This window comes from Neopsephotus bourkii, unplaced genomic scaffold (assembly GCF_033783945.1).
Source record: "Neopsephotus bourkii isolate Nb327-2 ecotype Australia unplaced genomic scaffold, CSIRO-AGI_Nbou_v1 NB_1120, whole genome shotgun sequence".
Classification (NCBI taxonomy): domain Eukaryota; kingdom Metazoa; phylum Chordata; class Aves; order Psittaciformes; family Psittacidae; genus Neopsephotus; species Neopsephotus bourkii.
Genome location: NW_026901606.1, coordinates 4,712,365 through 4,733,847, shown reverse-complemented (window position 1 = coordinate 4,733,847; position 21,483 = coordinate 4,712,365). Strand labels below are relative to the sequence as shown.

Sequence of the window (21,483 nt, the reverse complement as noted above, 5' to 3'; positions counted from 1 at the left end):
TCTTGCTCTCCAGAGCGGAGTGGGAGAGGCTCCGGCCCCACCAGCCACTAGCAAAGCATCAACCGCCTGCTCCTGCTCCATCCTGGGCACCTGAACAGGCAACAACATCCCCACGTGCTCCTCGGCTCCTCCACACCCTGTGTTCTTACTCACGTCACAATGGGAGGAGGCATTTATCTGTAGTTGGGCAAACACACGTCACTTTTAGAGGAGCCCATGGTTTGGTGTTACTGTTATTTCAGTTACTCACTGTCCTCTCACTTTCTGGCACTTCCTTCCTGTTCATTTGTCCCAAGGAAGGCACTAAGTGGCTCAGGACCTTCCAAGCTCTGCCCCAGCTGCTGCTGCTGCAGCTAATCCTGGAGGAGTTTTACATGTATTTCAGCTCAGCTTCGATTAAGAAATGCCAACAGCTCTCTAGAAACAGGCTCCATGGTGAGAGAGCCTGAAATGGGAAACAGAATCACAGAACGGTTTGGGTTGGAAAGGACAAAGCAAGCTCATGCAGTTCCAGCCCCCTGCTATGGGCCAGGAGACCTTCCACTGGAGCAGCTTGCTCCAAGCCCCTGTGTCCAACCTGGCCTTGAACAGTGCCAGGGATGGGGCAGCCACAGCTTCTCTGGGCACCCTGTGCCAGTGTTGGGATATGTTTTAAGAGACAAGTTCTCACTTGTCAGTTGTACCACTACGGCTGGGACCCTGAAAGTCTCTCATCCAAACTCCTGTGCTGGGTCCCTCACATCCTTTGCTGTCCACACAGGCCCTGCTGTCTTGGCCTCCCCGCAAAGGGCCAGTGCTCATTGCTTCTGCTGGATGTGCTGCTCCTCACCATGACAAGATGCCTGGAGCAGAGGTGCTGTTCCACACCTGGTCTCACGAGGCAGCGCAGCCTTCCTGGCTAACTGCTGCTTTAGCATCACAGCACCAGAAAGAGCCAAGCTCCACGTCCTCCTCAGTCACCAGCAACAACAGAAGCATCACTTACAACGAACAAAAAGAATTTTATTGGAACGTATACACACAGGGATAACAGAGGTATCTGAGTAATCAAATATGGAATGTTTAAGAAAGTTAAAATAAATAAGGATACCAAGTTTCGCCAGTGCTAGGTCCAGCACCAATGTAAGTAAATGCCCTCTGAACAAGTCTGACCCTGAGGGGACCATCCCTGCAGAGCCTGTAAAGATTCCTACCACCAGAAAGTGGCCAATAATTCTGGAATACAAAGAGTCACAATAGTGCTTTCTACTGACGTGCAGCCACAGTTTACTCGCTACTGTCATCTCTGATTTCTTTAATAATATCTATTAAATTCTGAAGTCCAAAAACGTAACCCGTGTCCTGGCCCTCGTGCACCACGCTGTCTTCACCATAGTACTTGCAGGTGGTGTGGGCAAAGTCTATCATCCGCACATCAACGGTGCTGGTGCTCGGCTTGTAGGCGTACGCTCCTGCCGACTCGTCCGAAGACTCCTCTGAAAGGTCCTCCAAGTCCTCCGGGTCCGAGTCGACAGCAACCTCCTGCCTCTCCTTGCCATCGTAGATGATGAGCAAGGAGCTGGAGTAGAAGCGGTACGACTCCTGCTTCTCCAGGACAGACTTGAGTTCAGTCAGCTTTTTAATAACAGACTCAAAGAGTTCCCTGCGCAGGTATTTGCCGTTATGAAAGAACTGGTAAAGTGCTTCTTTAAACCCTTGCACCGAGAGCTTCCTTCCGTGGTATTTATTCATGAACATCAGCTGGCCGGTGCCTGCCTGGTAGACCTGCACACACAAACACAAGAGAACAGGAATAGGTGAATTGCTGGGGATACACTCAAAGCCTTGAGGGAGAATAAAACCAAAAGACAAGTCATGCCACAGAAAGCTTTTACAAGATGACGTGCTACTGCTCATTTAAATATTACTCTTGCACAGCTACAACTGCTTACAACAGATCCAGCAGCTCTGGAACTCGGAGGCACAGAGGAAATGGAAAATTCCTTCAGTTTAAGACCTGGGCTTTTCCACTGGGAATGTCAGAAGGAGTTTAAATGCGATTAGGAAAGCTGCAGCCAAGGTTGCCAAAGTCAGGCTACAACTCGTAGCACAGCTGCTCACCGAGCTCAGGTCCTGCCCTGCTCACAGCACACCAGTCATTCCCAGAACACTGGGCTCTACGGGACAGCAAACACTGCCGTGTAAAACTGGGGTGTGCCCAGCCTCTGCACTCGAAGAAATCAGAGGTGCTCCTGCAGGAAGATTCCTTCCTACAGCAGAACGGTCTGTGCCCCACACAGCTCAGTAATGCCTCAGCAGCTGGGGTTGCAGGTGCCTCCAAAGCTCCTCTTTGTTTCCCAGCACAGGTCTGTACTGGAAGGTGAACAACCACCAGGCCCTGATCACATCCCGGCACAGTGGGGCTGGAAGCACAGCACCCACGCTTCCACTTCAGCCTCATGCTTTTCCCTGAAGTTAAACAGTGAGCTGAACGCCAAACATGCCAACAGCCATGCTGTGGAACAAGTCCCAGCAAACACTGCTGGCATTCCTGGAATCTACTGGATGGGAGGAAAGAGGCTTCAGAAAAGCCTCAAACACAAACAAGCTGTTTTCCATCTCTCGCTCTAGGAATACAGACCCAGGTAAACAAAACACACAGGTGAAAGTCCACACAACTGTCTCCTTATTTGACCACGAGTCTCCCCACACTGACCAAGCCACTTCTCATCTGCACTTTGCAACAAGCCTACTGGAAGCAGTGAAAGGTCTGTAGCTCTTCAAAGCCAGAGACAGCACTGGCAGCTTCTTAACAATGCTGGCAAATTGCCACATGCTGTATTCAACACAAGGGCACTGCCAGACCCCCCCTTTCCAGCTGGCTCCTGTGCTACCCTGGAACATCAGCTCATTGGTAATTTCATTACACAGCTTGGAAGTGCTGCTGTTGTGCTCAGAGAACGCATTCAGTGATGCAGAACACGTGCTACAGGGTGCTCCTGGGGATGCTGCCACCTTCACCGGGTCACACTCAAAAGCCTCACTCGTGTTGCTGAAGGAAACGAGCACACATGACAGTAACACATGGATGGCTACCTAAGCCAAAACCCCACTAGCTGAAGTAGGGGCAAGCCTACTGCCCTGCACATAACTGGTTTTCCTCTCACCTGCATGCCACAGACTCGTACTCCAATAACAGCTGATGTACTCTGCTGACACTTGCGAATCTGATTGGCCTTCTTCTCCTCCGAGGCATCATCTCCATGCTGCCGGGTGCCCATTTTAAGGTCCAACACACATGGGACTTCATATCGAGATGTCAGGTTTTCCAGCAGGATGAATTCTGCTTAGTTAAGGAACAATCCTCACAACGACGATTATAGGTTTTGAAACCATTATCGCAGTGCCACAGTCTTAACTTCAAGCACACCCAAAACATGCCCAGTGTGCAGAAACCTATCACAAATTACAATCACATACAACTGCCATAAAGCAGAAGGGGCATCTAGCTCCAGTTTCACTGGTCTCTAAAGAAGACAAGCTAATTTCCACGTTGCATGGGGAAAAAAGTAACCAGGATCATATGGAAATATAGCCTGGCATCTGATCTGGAATTACAAAATATTTTGTGTCTAGCATGAGACTTTTTTCAGGGGGGGAAATAAGGATTTTGTGTGCTTCAGTATCATTAACAAACAGTGAAGCATTTTCATGCCACCTCTGAAGCACTGTAGTTAAAAAGCAGTTCAGTAGTCTCTGTTCTCTGTGGAAGACTCAAACCACAGCAAGCTGTAAGAGCAGCACACTGACTAATGCACAGCTTGTAGGTCTGACTTAAGCATCTGAACTTCCTAACCCAGCTGCTTTATGACACGCTCAAATAGCCACAAAGTCATCAAATCAATCACAGCTTCAGAGAGCCTCCCTCCATGCTGCTGTTGAGCCTGCTCTGTACTTTACCCGACACATACAAGGAACAGAAACCAGAGCCCTGCTCACTGTCCTGAGGTATTTTCAGGAAAGGATACTATATTGATTCCGGTGCTTTGCATTTTCCTTCATCCGCTGTAACTGCTGCTGGTGGCATTTCATGCTCCAAGGATTATGGTGTTTAAACTGTGAACTGACATTCCCTTTTTTCTCTACAGTATAATACAAGACTTCAGATTTCTTCAGCCACTCGAATTCTTCCTCCAATTTGTGACTAGAAAACAGAACGAAGCAGCAAATTAGAAGTACGAAAAAAAGCACATTAAAAAGGTTGTCATTGGGTTTAACTTTACAAACTACATTGTTGACCATCACTAACAGCATCAGCTTTATTTTGCTTTCTGTACAAGTGTATAAGTTGCCCATCAATAATATTTCAACCTTTATAAAGCTACTTCTGCATTAATATAAATCAGCATACAAATACATTGCAAAACATGTACTCTCTGCACTCTCCACCTGCACGAATTACTGCCATTACTTCTTGCAGTAATGCAAGAAGGAGCTGTAAGATTTATCCTTTGCTAAGGTCACTGCTTCCAGCACACAAAGCACAGCTCACCCTGTTAACAGGGATAAAGCAGGATGCCCACACATGTATCTCTAACCTGGTTTTCACACCTACTGCGCTTTGCAGGCAGGGGGGTTTCCTCTCCACCCCCTTTATTTTTTTTCCCCCAGAAGCTTCAAATTTAACCTTTTTTAATCGGCCACAGCAAAATAAAGAAATACAAAATGCACAGACCCAGCACAACGGGGCTGCCTCACCCCTGAACCCATCTGCTCTGAAGAGGTCAGGAAAAACAGAAGAAACAAGAGAAGAACCAAAACTGAAAGTTAAAGAGTTCTGGAGAATTCCCTGGAATTCTCTGGAGATCAGATCCTTACTTGACAGCAAAAATCGTTACACTCCAATACTCCACATTCCAGTTCCCTCAAACTGACCTTTTCATTTTTTCCTCTTTCCTGTGCTGCCGGACCCATTCCTTGGATATCTTCTCATTTTCTAACAACACTGTCTTTTTGTTAGTCCACCGCAACAGTTTACTTTTGGGTTCACAGTCAGAATTGTCTAAGTTTTCTAAGTTATCATGGTCCCCATTCAGTGGATATGCTATTAGACACAAGTTTCCGTCTTCATCCTCTTCAAAGCTCACCGACACCACACCTGGAGAGAGAAAGGACAGAGACCATCAGGAATTGCTGAAGCGATAAGAAAGCCTTTTAGAGTACATGAGTTTACACTGAGAATACAGCAACTTTTGGGGTTTATTCTTACCCTGGTCCTTAGTTTCTATCTTGCCCCAGGCCAAACCTCATCTGCCAACCTAACAAATATCAAAAGACCTAGACAAAAATGACACCTTATAAAAGACAATTCATTATATTGACAAAACGATACAAAAGGTTCTTCTCTCTCTCTGATGCAGCCAAGTAAGAATCAAACATGAGACAATTTCAATTAATAAATGTTTTTATTAATCTAAAAAACCTGACTGGTCTGACCCTAAGTGAGATGTAAAACATTTGTTAACATCTTGTAGTAAGAAGTGACCTGCACAAAAATATCTCACATAAAAGCTTTCAAGTTTTGCATGACAGCAAAGCAAAAAGCACTTATCCAAACAAGATCTGGTTAACAGATCCCCAGGGGAAAGGAAAGACTTGCAAGTAGAGCAAAACAGGGAAAACGTCACATTACAATAGAAACTAGTCCCACAGCTTCCACTCAGAATCACCACGTTGAATTATACATAGTTCTTTTGTCCGTTTTGGGATATATTTTATTGATACTGGTTATGCAGCAGTCTTGTGAAATAAGTAACAAAAATGCAATACAAGACAGACCTGTCTGTGGTACAGAAACATGGTGAACCTTGAAAGCATTTCCCCCCCTCCTCCCCTCACGAGTCTCCAGAGCACTGCACTTCAAGAGCCTCAGTGGAGCACTCCGACAGATGCGAGTTTCCATGGTTAATGAAGAAGCCATAACAACACCCGGAGCTGGGTTTAATTTTCCTTTCAGTCTCTCTCTGTATTCTCACATCAGTAAGCACAGCTCTTGCAGCTCATCACTAGCTAGGGGGGAGCTCCTGGTGAGAGACTGGCACTTCTGAGCTGGGATGGTGGCTCCCAGACTGACAGAGCTGGGCCAGGAGCGCAGCAGCAGCAACTCACAGTCCTGCTGCCACAGAGGAAGGACAGCAGGAAAGGGGGGAGCCAAGCAGCAAACGGCCTTTGGCTTTATCCTGGAAAAGTAACAGATGGACCAAAAGGCCCCTTACCCCTAAATCCCTCTCCACACTCCCCAAAAGCCATACACACTAGTACAGTTGTTCTGTTACATCTTGAGAAGTATCAAAGATGCCATTTTCTTCCAGTCCAACAGAACTTGCAGTCAGACGTGTCAAAAGTCTCTGTGAGTGTGCAGGGAGTGTTAACTGTGACAGATCTCCTCTGAAGTCTTCTGCCACCTTCACACAGTATGCAAAACTTCATCACCCTTACGGCTGTTCAAATCAATGTGCTTTAAAAAGCAACTCCATTTAAAAAAGGTGCTTCAGACACATTATTTATTAATCACCAGGTGGCAGTTAATGGAATAGCCAAGAGAAGGAGAAGTGTTTCTGTTAACTAGCGCAATTCTTAGGAGAACTGGAATTTCCACTCCTTCATAACATCTGACTCAGCTTCATCACAGCTACTTGATCCTTCCCTACCTAAATGGCATGAATTTTCATTTCCTTAATGGCAGAAACAACACTGCAAACATCCAACAAGACACCTTACTGACGTGTGTTTACTGCAATCAAAAGGAGAGTCAGAGGAGAAATCCCAAAACAAGGGAGAGCACGACTAAGTTTACACAAAACATGCCAATCAATCTCCCCAAATCCTGTACACAAACATTACACCAGTGATGGGGAAAAGGAAAAAATAAAAAAGAAATAAAAGAAGAAAGCAGCAGGGAATTACTGGAAACATTCACAAGCTGTTCAGCTGCTTACCTGTGCCTAAGGGAGATACATGGGCTATCACCAGCAGAGCTGTTCTACTCTAAAGCTGTTAGTCAGCCCAAGCACCAACTTGGCAAGCCTTTCCACCCTGCATCTCCACAGCCTGCCTTAGACAACATCAAAATACACAAAAAGAAAACCCTAAAATCTCTTCCACACAGAAGAGATTTCAGAGGAAACAGAGAGCACAGCACACTTGTGTTTACAGAAAAAAAAAAAGCCCAACCCCATCCTAAGGTTTGGATACTCACCCTCATACTGCGGAGTGAATTTACGCATTTCTGTTGGGAGAGTCTCATAGAACTGGTGTTCCCTCTGGATAAGTGGCTTACAGATGGTCTTGTCATTAAACCGGAGGACACAGGAGTGTCCTCCAACCTGGTGGACAAAAGGCTCGAGCAGAACTCCCTTGGAATAGTGCTCCACTTCCATGGCTCCAAATGCTGGGCTCATCCTTGTAGTACATTAGACAGAAGGCGGCGACAGTCGTGAAGGCAGTTCAGAGCCAGCAGTCTCCGGGACCTGACGGTGTTTATGCCGATCCAACAGTCTGTTAAAGCAAGCACAAGAGAGCGCGGGGCTGTCAGTCCCGCCGCACGCCGAGCCGCTACCGAAACCTGCCGCCGAGCCGAACGGAGCCGAGCAAACGCTACCACCCCCGCTGGCCGCAAGCGGCCGACTGCGGGGCAACGCGGGGCGCACCCAGACAAGGCGCACCGAGACCACGCCCCCGGAGCGCCGCAGCCAACAGGAAGCTCCGCGGGGCGGGGCTGACAGCCCCGGGGGACGCTGGCCCCACCCGGCCGGCCGCGCATGCGCGGGTCAGGGTGCGCGGTGGGCTCCGCTCCGGTGCTGCGAGCAAGTCCCGCGGCCGCGCACCGAGCTGACGGCGCTCCTCCCGCGCGCCCACCCCGCGCAAACCCGCCGTGACACCGCATGCGCGGTTCTCTACGTCCGGACAGCGGCCGCAGCGAGCCGCGGGGCCAGGCCGGACAGCGGCGGGCTCCCAACGACACTCACACATTTCATGTCTTACACGGGTGATGACTTCCCGCATGGAAAAGTAACGCCAAGAAGCCCTTTTCCAGGAACGGGCTGTGCCGCTGCCCCCCGTTCCACACTGCAGCACGCACTCATGGGAGCGCGGCCAAACCCCAGCACCAGGGCCCAGCCGCCACCTTCCAGTAAAATTTTAGAGTCGAGTTGCTCTAATTTTAGACCCCAGCTTTAATCATTAACTTTCTGCAGCTAAAAACAAGCTCATACTTATTTTGCCTCAAGATCATTATGTGAACAATAATGCACTTAATTCAAAGAGACTACAAAGTGTTCTAGGTCACAGGTCTATTTTTATTTGTCCTCCTTAGATCTTGACCAGCTTTCGGTTAACTGGAAGAGTAGGGACCTGCAGGCACCCACGGCGTGCACTGCACGTAAGGGCATTAACTGCATTAAACAACTAAACTGCTTACAGAAAAACAGATCGATCAGCTGGACTCCTGGAATGCTGACCTGCACCCGCGGGCAACAGGGCAGTGGAGTTTCACCCCCGCACACCAACCGCTGCGCTGGGCTTGGGTTTAATTCCTGTCTTTCAGAGCCATATTTGGTAAAAAGTAACCGGGTTGTTGGGCTTTAGGTTTTTTAATACAGAAGCAGCTCAGGCCACCTCTGCAAGAGTATGTAAAAATTCAAGCTTCAAAAGTATTTCCTGGAAACAACACTCCTGATACGCTATTTGTATTTTAAGCTGAGAGCAAAATCACTGAGCTTCAATCACCACTGCAGCTACTGCATCCCCAGAGAAGCTTCTCACGCACCTCAACATCCACAACTCAACAGCTTCGAGACACACAGGCAAAAACCTCCCACTCCCACCACGGATACCAGCCGTTCCTATTTAGAAACCTATTTAACTGCAACTAAGCAGAGCCTCACTGCACAGGGAGCAGGGACAGCCACGTGCCCCAGCCTGACCCCATGCCCCCGGGGCAGTGCACCCACCTCTGCAAGCACCGCAGTCAGAAGGCTCTGGAGACACACCTGCTCTGTGCCTCCACGCAGGAGCACCACTCCACGCAGGGCTGCACTGCTCCTCGCACAAGGAGTCGACTTCAAGGCAAGGCTGGATAGGGCTTGGAGCAAGCTGCTCTAGTGGAAGGTGTTCCTGCCCGTGGCAGGGGTTGTAACTGGATGAGCTTTAAGGTCTCTTCCAACCCAAACCAGTCTGGGATTCGACAATTATATGACTTGCCAGCCAATGTGTACTTAGCAAGCCACATCAGTTCATGAGTAAGCTCTGCTTGAGAGCTGCTTCCATTTTCTATTAGAGAAACTTTCAGCACCTATCTCTGTTTGCATAGTGCACCAGTAATTTTATAAGCCTCAGGAGTTTTCATTGGGTTTTCTTAGAGCCAACAATGCCTCCAGTCTTTCGGAATTTCCCAGGGAAAGCCAGAAGAGTGCCAGCTTTCACTGGGAGGCGCAGTTACATGTGTGCATGGTCTTGTGGTGACAGGGCTTTACCCTGGCACAGCCACTTCAACAGCATCACAGCAGCTACTCTTTCCAAGACCAGTATCACCATCCTGTGGCTGCCCTCCTCATTACCTCTGAGGCAGACACACTGGCAGCTGCATCAATTCAAACTGAGAGAGTACCTTGCAACATCCCCAACCTCAAACACTGTTAGTGCACCAACTCACCCACCTTGTTTACCCAGCTCATCCCCAGAGAGCCATTTGCCTCACATACACGACAGTGCTGGAGCAGCACCAGGCGCTCCCGCTAGGCACAGAGCTGGGCAGGACCACTCACACTACTCCACTGTTTCCTGAAGAAGTCAGACCTGGCAGCACATCACACAGGGTCACTTCCCATTTCAGGGATAACAAAGAAAGTTTTTTATAGCCCTGATGTTACAAAAATACCAGTTATGAAATGTTTAGGCAGGGCTGTTTTTCTAAGAGAGAAATGCTGGAAGCATCTATACATAGTCAAACCTAGTGTACTCAGTCTGCATGACCACAAGGCAAATGCAAACCTACCAGAGACAAAGGGCAGAACTCTGACAACCAAAGACACTTACTCTGCCTGCATTAGTGAGCTCTCCTTGGGGTTTATCTTTGGAAACCACAGCACAGCTCCCACGTGTTATTTCTAGGATGAGACCTGTGCAGTGTGTGCCCCTGCTGAAGCTGTATTAACACAGCTCTGTGGACAGTACTGTGCTCAAGGACTCAACAGCATCAGCAAGGGCTTCCTTGCTATGGGGCCTTTAATCCAGCTCCTGATTTGTGCAAAGCCATTTGCTGCCTTCTTAATGAACCTGCAACGCACGATTTGAACACAGCAACGGTGCTCAGGGCAGAAGCAAGCCCCCAGTCTTGTCAATAACTTGCACTTTAATGAATCCTGAGGTTTTAGCTTGTATTTTGAACTAAGTATTTTAGCCTTTCAAGATAAGAAGCCATGTTTACCAACAAATTCAGTTTGCTTTCATCCAAAGTTACTCTCACTTGCAAAAAAAATGTTTAGTAAGATCTTTAGGGTTTTTTCTCTGTATGTTTTAACATCACCACAAGCAGGATCTGTTTGTCATTCTGGCTCTACTCATATTGTGAATTGTGCCGATACAGATTAACAACCATACCTGGAGCACAGTTGTAATGTCCACCAGAAATGCTTTGCTGTTTCATTTACAAATACCTCACTTCCATAAACAACTCCACAAATATGTCAAACTGGTTGCACTTCCTTAGAAATAAACCCTCTAACCTAAGCCCAGGAGCCTCACCAGCATAGCTGTGACCAGTGGAGGCACAATGTTGTTCACTGCCTTTCCTCTCATTCTACACCCAGCTGTTTCCAACACCTGGGGCAACAAAGAGCCCCAAACAGCTGCTCTTAGGCAATTCTCCAGATCCCAAATGGTGGGGTACAATGGATCAGTATACCAGCCCTTTTCCTCTCATGTGCTTTTAAGGGCCTTTGGCCAGTACCTTTTGTTCAAAGGACGTATCAACAGCAAGCATTCAGCGAAAAATCTGCCATAACCTAAAGCGAATCAAAAACACTCCTAGACACAATAACAGAAGCTTGAGCAACAATATTCATACAGTAAGCATCAGAAGGTGTTTAAAACCCAAGTCTGTAAAACAGAAGTGACATGCAGAGACATCTTATTCTCACTCACATGAGGCAATGACCATCAAAACACCACCACAATGAACTCGTGTTGTCAGACTTTTAACACTTATCTCAGGTGACTGCATCCTTTGGAAGGTATTTCATGTCATCACAGATTCTCATCCCACATGTAACTGCATTAAAGAACAGATCCTCTGCAGAGCACAGAGCTCTCAACTAAGCAGCAGCTCTTCCCTTCATAAGTCTCAAAAATAACACCTCTACCCAAAGCTCTGCAACAGCAGAGTAACTGATGCACAGCTGCCCTCCTAACTCATCTGTTAGAACAGGGTTCTCCCAAGCACAGACATTTTACTTTGGAAGGTCAGTTCTGCAGCTCCAAATAGCCATAAATCAGCTTCCCAGAGACAGAAATAGCAAGCAGCAAAGCTTTCTGCCTGCCCTTTCCTCAGTTCAGTGGGCAGCTCAAAGAGGAAGCTGACAAGCCAGGTACCTGCAGAGCAGAGCTGCTGTAGGACACCACAGCCCCATCAAACCAAACCGAAGTCCCTTCTGGAGGTCCCAAAGAAGCAGAGGAATGGCACAGCCAGCCAACAGGAAGGGAAAAAAAGTTATCAGTGACCCATTAGAGAAGCCAAAGAGAGTTGCTTCAACCCACAGAATACTCAAGAAGAAACAAGCATCAGCTAAGAAATGACATCAGAAGATGCGAGTCTGAAGACTAGAACAGAGATACTCAAACCCTCTGCTGCTCAGTCAGCTGCTTTAAAACAGCACCAGGAAGACAAAAAACACATTTTAAAGATGAGCCACATACAGATTAGGGAGCAAACCCTGTACAACAGATTTTTTTACATCTTAATGGGAAAAAAAAAAAAAACAAGAAAAACCAAACTTCCGCATTTATCCATCACAATGGTTTTAACAAATTCCCTGCTTTGAGGATTCATTATACCACTAAATATAATGCAAATCCCATACTAGGATGGCTTTTGAAGCCTTCTGTATCTTGCATGGTAATAATTTAATTCCGTTAAAGCAATAAACTGGAGGTTTCTGATTTTTTATCTGCTCAGCCTAGAAATGCAGAGCCCACGTAAGAACGTGCTCATAAAAATCCTGCAGGTTTGGGAAAAGCCTTAAGAGCAACCTTAAACTCTGCATGATTACAGGAAGCAAACACTCATCCTGGTAACTCATCTGAAGACAAACGTTTATCTACAGTACAAAGCTGCACAGACATTATCGATCCTCAGATGTTTTTTCCCCACCTTGTAAACAAAAAGCTTCCCCTGAACAGAAAGTACTGCAGTGTGATCCAGCAGACTTCAGAGCTTTCAGCATCAGGAGCAAGAGGAGCGGTGCCCCCATCACAACAGGAGGAATACATTCAGGTGAGCACATGGCTTTTAGTTCTCTCATCTTTGGTTTCTGACAAGGACAAAATGTGACACAAGGCACCAACATGCTGCAGATCTCTGCAATGGTCACTGACAAGTATGGGCAGTGTCTGGAAACCCCTGGACCCATGAGGTATTTCAGAAAACTACTCCATGGAGCTTGCTTTAAAAGACAGACTAGAGTGGGGAAAAAAAAATATCCCTCTTTTCCATTAACTGTAACTTTAAACCAAGTGGTTCTAATGGAAAGAAAAAAAAGGATGCTGAGCTGTAAATTGCTATACAAGTCAAGGTTATTTAAGCTCTGCTGCAGCAAATCAATGTAGCCATCATCAAATTATCTCCACATGACTTTACCCAGAGATGAGTAAGCATAAGGCTTTGTAAAAATACTCAGCAGGAACACTTGCAAGCTTGTCTGCACCTACATGTTGAGGCTACATGGGCATTCCCCTTCCAAGCAGGATCACTTTAGCTGTAGCTCCCACTGGTAAATCATGAGGGTGATGGAGTCTGACACTTCAGGGATGCATTTACCATCGTATCACCTACGGATACAAAAAGCCAAAAAAGAGCAAGTTCTTGTTGAATGTAGGGTGCTTGCGCAAGACCAAAGAAACCAGTTGGAAGTGCTGATACACTTTTTTTATTAATCTGTCATTATTAAATGGCTGGTTAACTGCAGCACCACATTGCTGTAGCTTGGAAAAATGAAAACTGATCCAGATAGAAAGGAAAAAGAAACCTCTTGAATTAATTCACTTAATTACACAAACCAGACTGAACACAGGAACCCAGAATTACACGGGAATTCACACACAAAGTTTCTACAAACAACGTTTGTAATGCTCTTTGGGAATGCTGCAGAGCTGCAGGGCAGCAGGCCTGCCTAACAAGGTACAAACCCGATCCTATTGTAACATTAGGCTGAGGACCAAAGATTCTCACCAACAAGGGATGCTCATTACAAGATAGGAAGCAGCCATTCACCAGTTCCCCCAAGCAGCAGCCCCGGCCTTCCTCCACATCAGTTACAGGAACTTGCTGGCGCAAGCTTATACAGCAAAACTGAACAAAATCCACTGGCATTAGACTTCAAGAAAACCCTGTGCTGTGTGCCAGAGCTCACCCATCACTGGCATAGGACAAGCCACACTCAGCTGAAAGAGCATTTAGATTTTGTAAACAGTGTTCCAACATTTCTATAAACATTTAACAGATCTTCAGGACTACCAAATGGTTTTTATAAATCTCTGGGCAGTTTAAAACTGCAGAACCACCCTGAAATCTTCTGAGGGCCTCAGGTCAGGTTATGTCACACCTGAAGGTACTGCTTCTCTGGGTCTTTTCCCTCCTCTCTACAGAAAGGGAGTGCAGAACAACACTGGCTACCATGGCAAAGGCCTCCCAAGTGCTACAATTCCAGATCCTGCTCTGAGCTCAAGTACAGGCCAGCCTTGAGAGCCCTTTTTTTTGTAGTAAGATCATCAGGCTTTTTCTATAAACTAAGAATTTCATCTGTAACACAGAAAAGACACTGTACTGAGATGCTCAAAAGTGCACAGAAAGATGCAATCTCAGCACAAACCCATTTTTTTAAGCCAGCCGCATGTGCAATCTATCTCCTTTTACTCTCTAAATATCTAGTTTTGACCACTCTAATTATAACCCAAACACTGTAGTGGTTACCATGGGAAATTAACACTACCACACAGGTTAAGACATGTATTTGCACCTGTAAAATTAACACCACAGCTGCAGAGCCACCTCTTGTAGCGAATACCAGACAGACTTTTGAATACAGCTTTAACAGATGAAATGAAGAATTGCAGAACATTAGGAATAACCTATGAAGGGAGCAAACTATAAACAAACAACCTGAAGCTGTTTAATGTTCCAGTGCTGTTCTTCATGCACAATTATCCCCATCATCCTTAAACCAGCTCTACACTCCTAGGAGGAACCCAGTACCCCCAATCCTTGTGCCTGGGAAAGCAAGGAGAGTAACCAAGAGCTTCCAGTTTTTTGCTTAACAGAACTTGCAGAGCAGTGCCTCTGCTGCAGTCCCCAAAACCTCAGTCAGGAGGTTATGTGCTCAATACAACTAGTATTTAGAGATGGCCCAAAATACAACAGCTTGCAGCTTTCCCAACACCATTTGCAAACTCAACAACCACATATACAAAGCTCTGGAGAAATGCCAGCTTTACCTCTCAAGTAAAGCTATTTTATCTCTCTAGAACTAAAATAAAGCCAAGTTACAGGTTACTAAGCATATTCAGCCAGAAAAGAACATGCAGTCCTGAGCCATGCAGTTTTTCCAGGGAATGTGTAATTTAAGAACTAGCTTCTTTTCCAAGTAAAAATGCCATGGAAACTAAGGAACTCGAACCACCAAAACTAAGCTACTTATACTTCCTATTTAGAAACTGATCCATCTTAAAACAGTATTTGGCACCAGCACCTAAACCACCAGTTGCTATAAAAAGACAATATTGCCCTTTGTCGTGGAGAAACCAAAATAGCATTCAGCCTTTAATCTCCCCAAAATATGACAGCAAGAGCTAAATTGTGTGGATTACACACATGGAAGTGTTATTCAATATACCAAAACCGCCAGAAATTCTAGCACCAAGATTAAAATACATCCCAGGCTTTCTTGTTACCATGAATTTAACAGTCTGGGAACTGTATTTCTAGCCTCTCAATAAAAAGAACCTGGTATCTTTGTGACTGGTCCTTGAGCTGTGAGCAACTCACCACATACGAAAAGCTGCTCAAGAGAAGAACTGTGAAGTCCTGTTCAAAAGACACATCACTGAACTACAGAAAGACTTTACCTGTATTCCGTTCAGAAATCCCAGTCCCTAACACATTTTAGACTATAAACATTAGCAGCCCACAGTACGAGACTGTTAAATTTAAGCTCAGATGCCCAAATCCTACAATCCAGTTTAACTCTTTGACCAAAAATTTCCAGGAGCACAAAGCGAAGATCAACAGTAATAAACTATTACAGGAAGAATGGTGCCCAAAATACACAATTACATATTTCATTCATGTGTACATTCATCCATACAGACAACCTCTTCATTTGAAGTCAACATACTTATAATGAAGTAGTCCCTTTTTGTTGAATATGGCCAAGTACCCCAAAAAGTAGACAGTCACCAGGCTTCAAATGCCCATCCACATTTTTAACTATAATTCTTCAAGTGTAGGTTCCAAGCCTTTACTTCTGATGACAGATGAGGAGGTTTTGTTCCAAAGCAGCTCAAGCTCATGAGATGCATTTAATGTATCTTTTTTGACTGTATTTGTTTCAAAACATTCCAAATTACCGAAAACACATCTCAAATCAGATAACACAAACCAGACTTGCATCTTAAAGGAAAGAGGGTACATGATGCAGTGACCTCTACATGGTTTCCCTAAAAAGTTACAAAAATACCTGGATGCTCATCCCAAAACACTAAAGAATCATTTCACTGTACTTCCTGCTAAATTACAGTAGATTGGAGAAGATCAAGTAAGGAAAGGAAAGGAGTCTTACAAAACAGACTCAGAAATGGAACAACAAAACCAAAGGGAAAGTCGTGAACGTTTCCCATGGTAAACCCACAGTTTCTTTCTAGTATGAGGGCTAAGAACCTTTTGTAAAAGCTCACCTGCAGTCATCCAAAAACACTTCGGGGGGGGGGGGGGGAAGACGACAAACCAATCAAAAACCAATCCCAAGAATTATTTCTGTATTTCATGTTTCACCACTCAGTCATCTCACATACACCATCTGGGGCCAATTACAGGCTCACCGGAATAATCACTGTCAAAGAATTAATCCATTTTAATCTCATACAGTTTACATATTCAAACAGCAGTGACAAAACCACTTGAGAAAACTCTTATCCATGTCAGTAACCTGTGAAAGGCAGCCCTGCAGGGGCCCGGCTGCTCTGCTTTCAGCACCCTGCAGGCTGAGATGCTGCATTCACTGCAGAAGAGCCGCTGCTTTTGAAATGCACACAACCACAGTCAGACTCATTCCCCTAAATGCATCTGTTGCTTTACAGGCAAATTTTATAGCAGGTAGTGAATCTACAGCACAAGAAAGTCTGGTTTGCAGAACTGTCGTCAGAGGAATTGTCACTGACCAAAAAGGAAGACTCAGGATGAGTGCCACTTTCTCTACCAAATCTTGCAACACAGCCCCTCCATCCCCCCGGTGCTCATCTTCCAACTCTGTATCTCTAAAATCAGCAGTTGGGAGAAGAGTAAAAATTCAACAAGTCAAGCTTCTGAAAGATAGTTTATTTTAGAAAGTAAACTGTGCATAGTGAACTTAAAACATTATTGGCACTTTCAAACAAGAAATCATCATTCAGCACTTACATATAATGCAGGAAAGGTGGTGTTGCGCTGGAGGAACTGCAAGACCTCTCACCACACCACTCACTGCAGCTCAATCAGCATTTACTACATTTACTACTCATCCATGAGAAACTATCTCCATGAACTCCAAACTGATTCTCCAAACGATTTTTGTTCACTCCCCATCTAGAATTATATCCTTAACACTAATATTCACAGATGTCGGGAAATTGACTGGTTCTATTACGCCAGGTCCATTTCTTTCCTGAGTTTGACCAGATTCCCAGTTTGACCAGATTCCCAGGTACACCACCAGTTACAGATCAGTATGAACACATCCACCACTGATTTAACCTCCTATCTCCAGCTAAATTGAGTCAATCTCCTGAAAGAGCCAACCACTCAGACAGCAAGATGACGTCATGTACTTCCTTCTTACAAAGAAGAGAGGTGGAATTGAGAACATTCATGTAATTGATGTCACCATAAAAAAACCACCAAAATCTCACTTGCCATCATATCGCCCCCACAGAGACAGTCAAACCTCAAAGACTTGGTGCTACACAAGCAAAGAAGCTGCAAAAGATTTCAGTGATGATTTCACTAAACACCTGATTAAACATAACCAACATCAGGCCTTCATTTGAACAAGCAATTTTGATTCCACTATGCCTTCCAGTACTTCAGATTTTGCAGGGAGAGAAATTTCTAGCTAACTTACAGCACACCATACTGTAGCATACAGGTTTCTGCAAAAGGAGGGAAGAATTACTCTGAAACACAGTTATTAAGAAAGGCCCCAAAATAACATTCTAATGAGTATTTCTAACAAAATCTATAGAAACACACATATGCAGTTATATCTGAAAACCCTAAAATGTAGCCTCTTGATATTTGAAAACTGTCCCTGTATTGTTTCAAAAATACAATAACCTTGGACAACACAAAGCCAGATAAAAGAATTAGCAGGAGGAAAAATCCTCTCCCCGCAATGGAAAATTTTCCTCTCTGAAGCAGGCAGAGATGCTCGGAGCCCAGCGTTGCCTGGAGACCAACTGCAGCTCCTGCCAACAGGGACAGGCTTAAGCATCAGCAAATTCAACAACTGATAAGTGGATGAACTGAATGAGAGGCAGCAAGCTTTTTCCACACACCAGTGTAAAAACCTGATAGCTTTCAGATCCAGCCCATGATAGCTTTCAGTTCTGGCCCATGCTCATCAGATACACAAGAATTACTATGAATATAAGATGTCAGCCTAATAAAGCTTCAAACCCCACTGCACTTAGCTCTTACCTGCACACTTTAGGGCACAGCCAGAGCAGCAGAGCGCACACAGGTTAACGTTTTTAGTCACAACTAAATTTCTGCCCTTTCAATTTTTTGATGCAGTAACCGAGCTTTTGGAATAGGGTTGTACTCATTAAAAAAGTTCTGTGTTTGAGCACTGGTGCAGAAATGGTAAGGAAACCAATGAACTACATCAAACAGGAAGAAGCTACACCTCAGCTTCACAGGAAAACCTACATCAAAACGTGCTTCTGTTCAGAGCCTTGCCTTTGCCCCAGCCCTTCCCACCCAAAGCACAGCTTCCCCGGGTAGGACAGCATGAGAAGCATTGCTGACAACACACTTGTGTTGCCTATCCTGGCTCTGGAACTGCTCCCAACCTCGGGCAGGCACGGACTCGACTGCGGAAGCAGCACTCCTGACCTCCCAGAGGAACACCTCAGCTGTCTCCTGATTCTCAAACACCACTAGATGAGAATCATCAAAAGTAACCGACATTTAATATCAGCTACTCCAGAATCGCCCCCCCAGACCTTATCTGAATCAATTCACCAGAGGATTCAGACAGTAAAGAACTAAAAGATTCTTCCAAGAGTTACTTCTACTTAATTTTTCTCTTTAGATATAACATCCTTGTGGAATTTATGTCACACCAGTGAAGTCAGTCTTCCACCATCAACCTGGCAGCACACACTTCCCTGCCTCCACCTACGCCTAAACCAAAGGGCAGATATTTGTGTCCTTAGTACCACAGCTGACAGACCGAGACAGCCTCAGTGCCTCCAGGTTTACATCCTTCCCTTCCCCTTCAAAAGAAAAACCAGCCCACAAATACCCCTTCACACTGCCTAGCTGATCAGAGAATAACCGAAGTACCAGCACACCAGTGATCGGGCTGGAGGCCCATTTGGTGACAGGCAGCAAGCAGTTTCTAAGACCTTTTCTCATCCTGTTTTTTCAAAACCACATGCCTGACAAATCTGAAGTCTGAAGTCCAGCAAGCAACTGGCAGGGAAAGAATTTGAGAGCACAAGGCCAGGCATTCACAGGACTGACCACTATGCAGCCTTGCAGCTCCTTTCCAAGCTACCATACCACAACCCCTCTGATTTACTTTTCCTCAAGAGGAAACAGCAACATAAAGCTTACATTACTTGTACAACCAAAGTACCACGGACAAACAGCTAGATTTCTTCAGAAAGGAATAAACAGTGAAGACAGAAAAGGCAGAGAACAAATTTCCAATTAACTAAATTCACAGATTAAAAGCTACACACGGCCGAGTTTACGTTCTGAAAGTGCTACAAACAAGCACACAGGAATGGCTGGAACCAACCCTTACCCAGGAGCACTCCTGAGCACCTGAAACTCTTTTCTGAAGGTTTTTTTTCCTTAATTCTGGCACTTCAGTCATTGGCTTCTTCCTCCCACAATGACAGACTTCAGGCAAGAAAAGATTCTAACAATCTGGAAAATGTTGTTAGCCTAAACAGGCCACATGTAAACAAATTAACCACCCCTTTTCTAAAACGCATGTAATTGTGTGGGGACGCACATGTACGCAGAAACCCCGTTTCCAGCCTTTAATTTCACTGTAAGCCCTGAAAGATATGAAAATTAATTTAAAGAACTTTACAAAAAGCTTTTCTCTTACATAAGCAAGGTTATGAGCAAAGATGCCAATTCTTAGATGGCTAAAAAACCAAAATAACCCAGAACTTGTCATTCTCAGGAGTCAAATTTAAACTGTTCTACGCTCATTTCAGTGATACACGTTGAGCGATGACCATTCCAGCTGACTAAAAAGTTTTAACTCACATTAGCTGCAATGTTCCAAAACCAAATATTCAATTCTGACTGCAACATTTGACACAGAACTTCCCCCTTAGATGTTCACAAGTCTAAAAAAGAATATGGGCACAGAATGCATTTTGAAAACACCTGAGTATATAGGGCACAGAAGGCACTGTGTCAAAGAAATAAAGAAACAGGCTACAAGTAGAAGGCAATTAAATTCCAGCACATAGCAGTAAAGATATCAGCGTACTTTTCACAGTGGAATTAAGGCCAGGACATATCAGGGTGTAGCTACCAACAGCCTGTTGGCTGGTATCGACAGCGATAACATTTATTTTCTTAAACGGAATGCCGATTCCCAAAGCCTCCGCCGTCGTTCTGTTTGAGAGCCCGAGGGCCCTCAGCCACGTTAAACACGTATTATGCATCTGCGACGCTCAAACCAGCTCCGTAACATCACATCACCCGGTATTTCCGTTTCACACAGAGGGGTATCCGCGAGCAGCGCATCCCATTATGCAACACATCCCCCAGCACCTTTTTTCATTGCAGTTTGTGTCATTACTGAGTGCATGAAGCAACCCTCAGCCCCGCAGCACATCCATCACCCCGGCACCTCATAATGCAGGCAGCCGAGAACTGCTGAGTAACGGCAAGGGGCGACCACCAGCCCCGCGGTCACACGGGCACGGCCGCACCACCGCTGACGAAGCATCCCCCGCACGGTAACACACACACACACACACACCCCCCCCGCACAGCCCCACGGCGGGGCCAAGGCTCGGCACGAAGCGCGATGAAGCCGGGGATGCTCCGTGACCGCTGTGTGCCTGCTTCCCCCACCCCGCACAACCCGTACCCCCGCGGTGATGCCAGACCAGAACCCGCTCCCCCCGCTGACCTGCCGCCGCCGAACATCCCCCGCGGGGAGCCGCCCGGCTCCCCCAGGCCTGGCACTGAACTCCCGCAGCGGGCGGGGCCGGGCCCTGCGGAGGCAGAGCCCACGGCGCCGCACACACCGGCGGCAGCGTCCGGTACCCGCTCGGGGGGGGGGCCGGCCGGCCCGGGGGACACCGCGGAAGCGACGGCGGGCAGGGAGCGGCGGGACGCGCCCGTTACCTGGGATTAACCCGGGAGCAGCGGCGGCTTCGCCTCTTTTGTTCCTCAGACGTCAAGATGGCGGCGATGCGCGTGGCCGGCCCACCCCCACCGCAGACCGCCCCGCCCTCCAGCCCGCCTCTCCATTGGCTCTGTCCGCAGCGCCGCGCGCTGATTGGGCGGCCGCCAGCGCCGCTGTTGCTAGGGCAGCCGGGCCGGGCGGCGCGCCCCGGGCTCGGGCAGCTCCGGCCCTGCCGCGGGGAGCAGCGGAGCTGCGAGCCCCTGCCCGGGGAGCCGGGCACGGCAGGGGTGCGCCCGCTGCACGGGAGGCAGCACCGGGGGAAAGCTGCCCCTCCGTGGCTCCCAACCTCCGTGCGGGTCCTGCCTCAGCCATG

At 46.5% G+C, this 21,483-nt stretch overlaps 1 protein-coding gene across 1 annotated transcript; it reads right to left on the bottom strand.

Annotated features, from left to right (window-relative positions):
* Positions 1–981: 981 nt before the first annotated feature.
* On the bottom strand, positions 982–21,176 carry IP6K2 (inositol hexakisphosphate kinase 2). Its single transcript, XM_061362543.1, has 6 exons — positions 21,110–21,176; positions 7,238–7,536; positions 4,915–5,137; positions 4,008–4,183; positions 3,147–3,322; positions 982–1,764 (listed from the first exon to the last, which is right to left on the bottom strand). Exons 2-6 carry the CDS (start codon positions 7,437–7,439, stop codon positions 1,267–1,269), a joined length of 1,275 nt encoding a protein of 424 aa, XP_061218527.1. The 5' UTR covers positions 7,440–7,536; positions 21,110–21,176; the 3' UTR covers positions 982–1,266.
* Between the last annotated feature and the right edge of the window lie 307 nt (positions 21,177–21,483).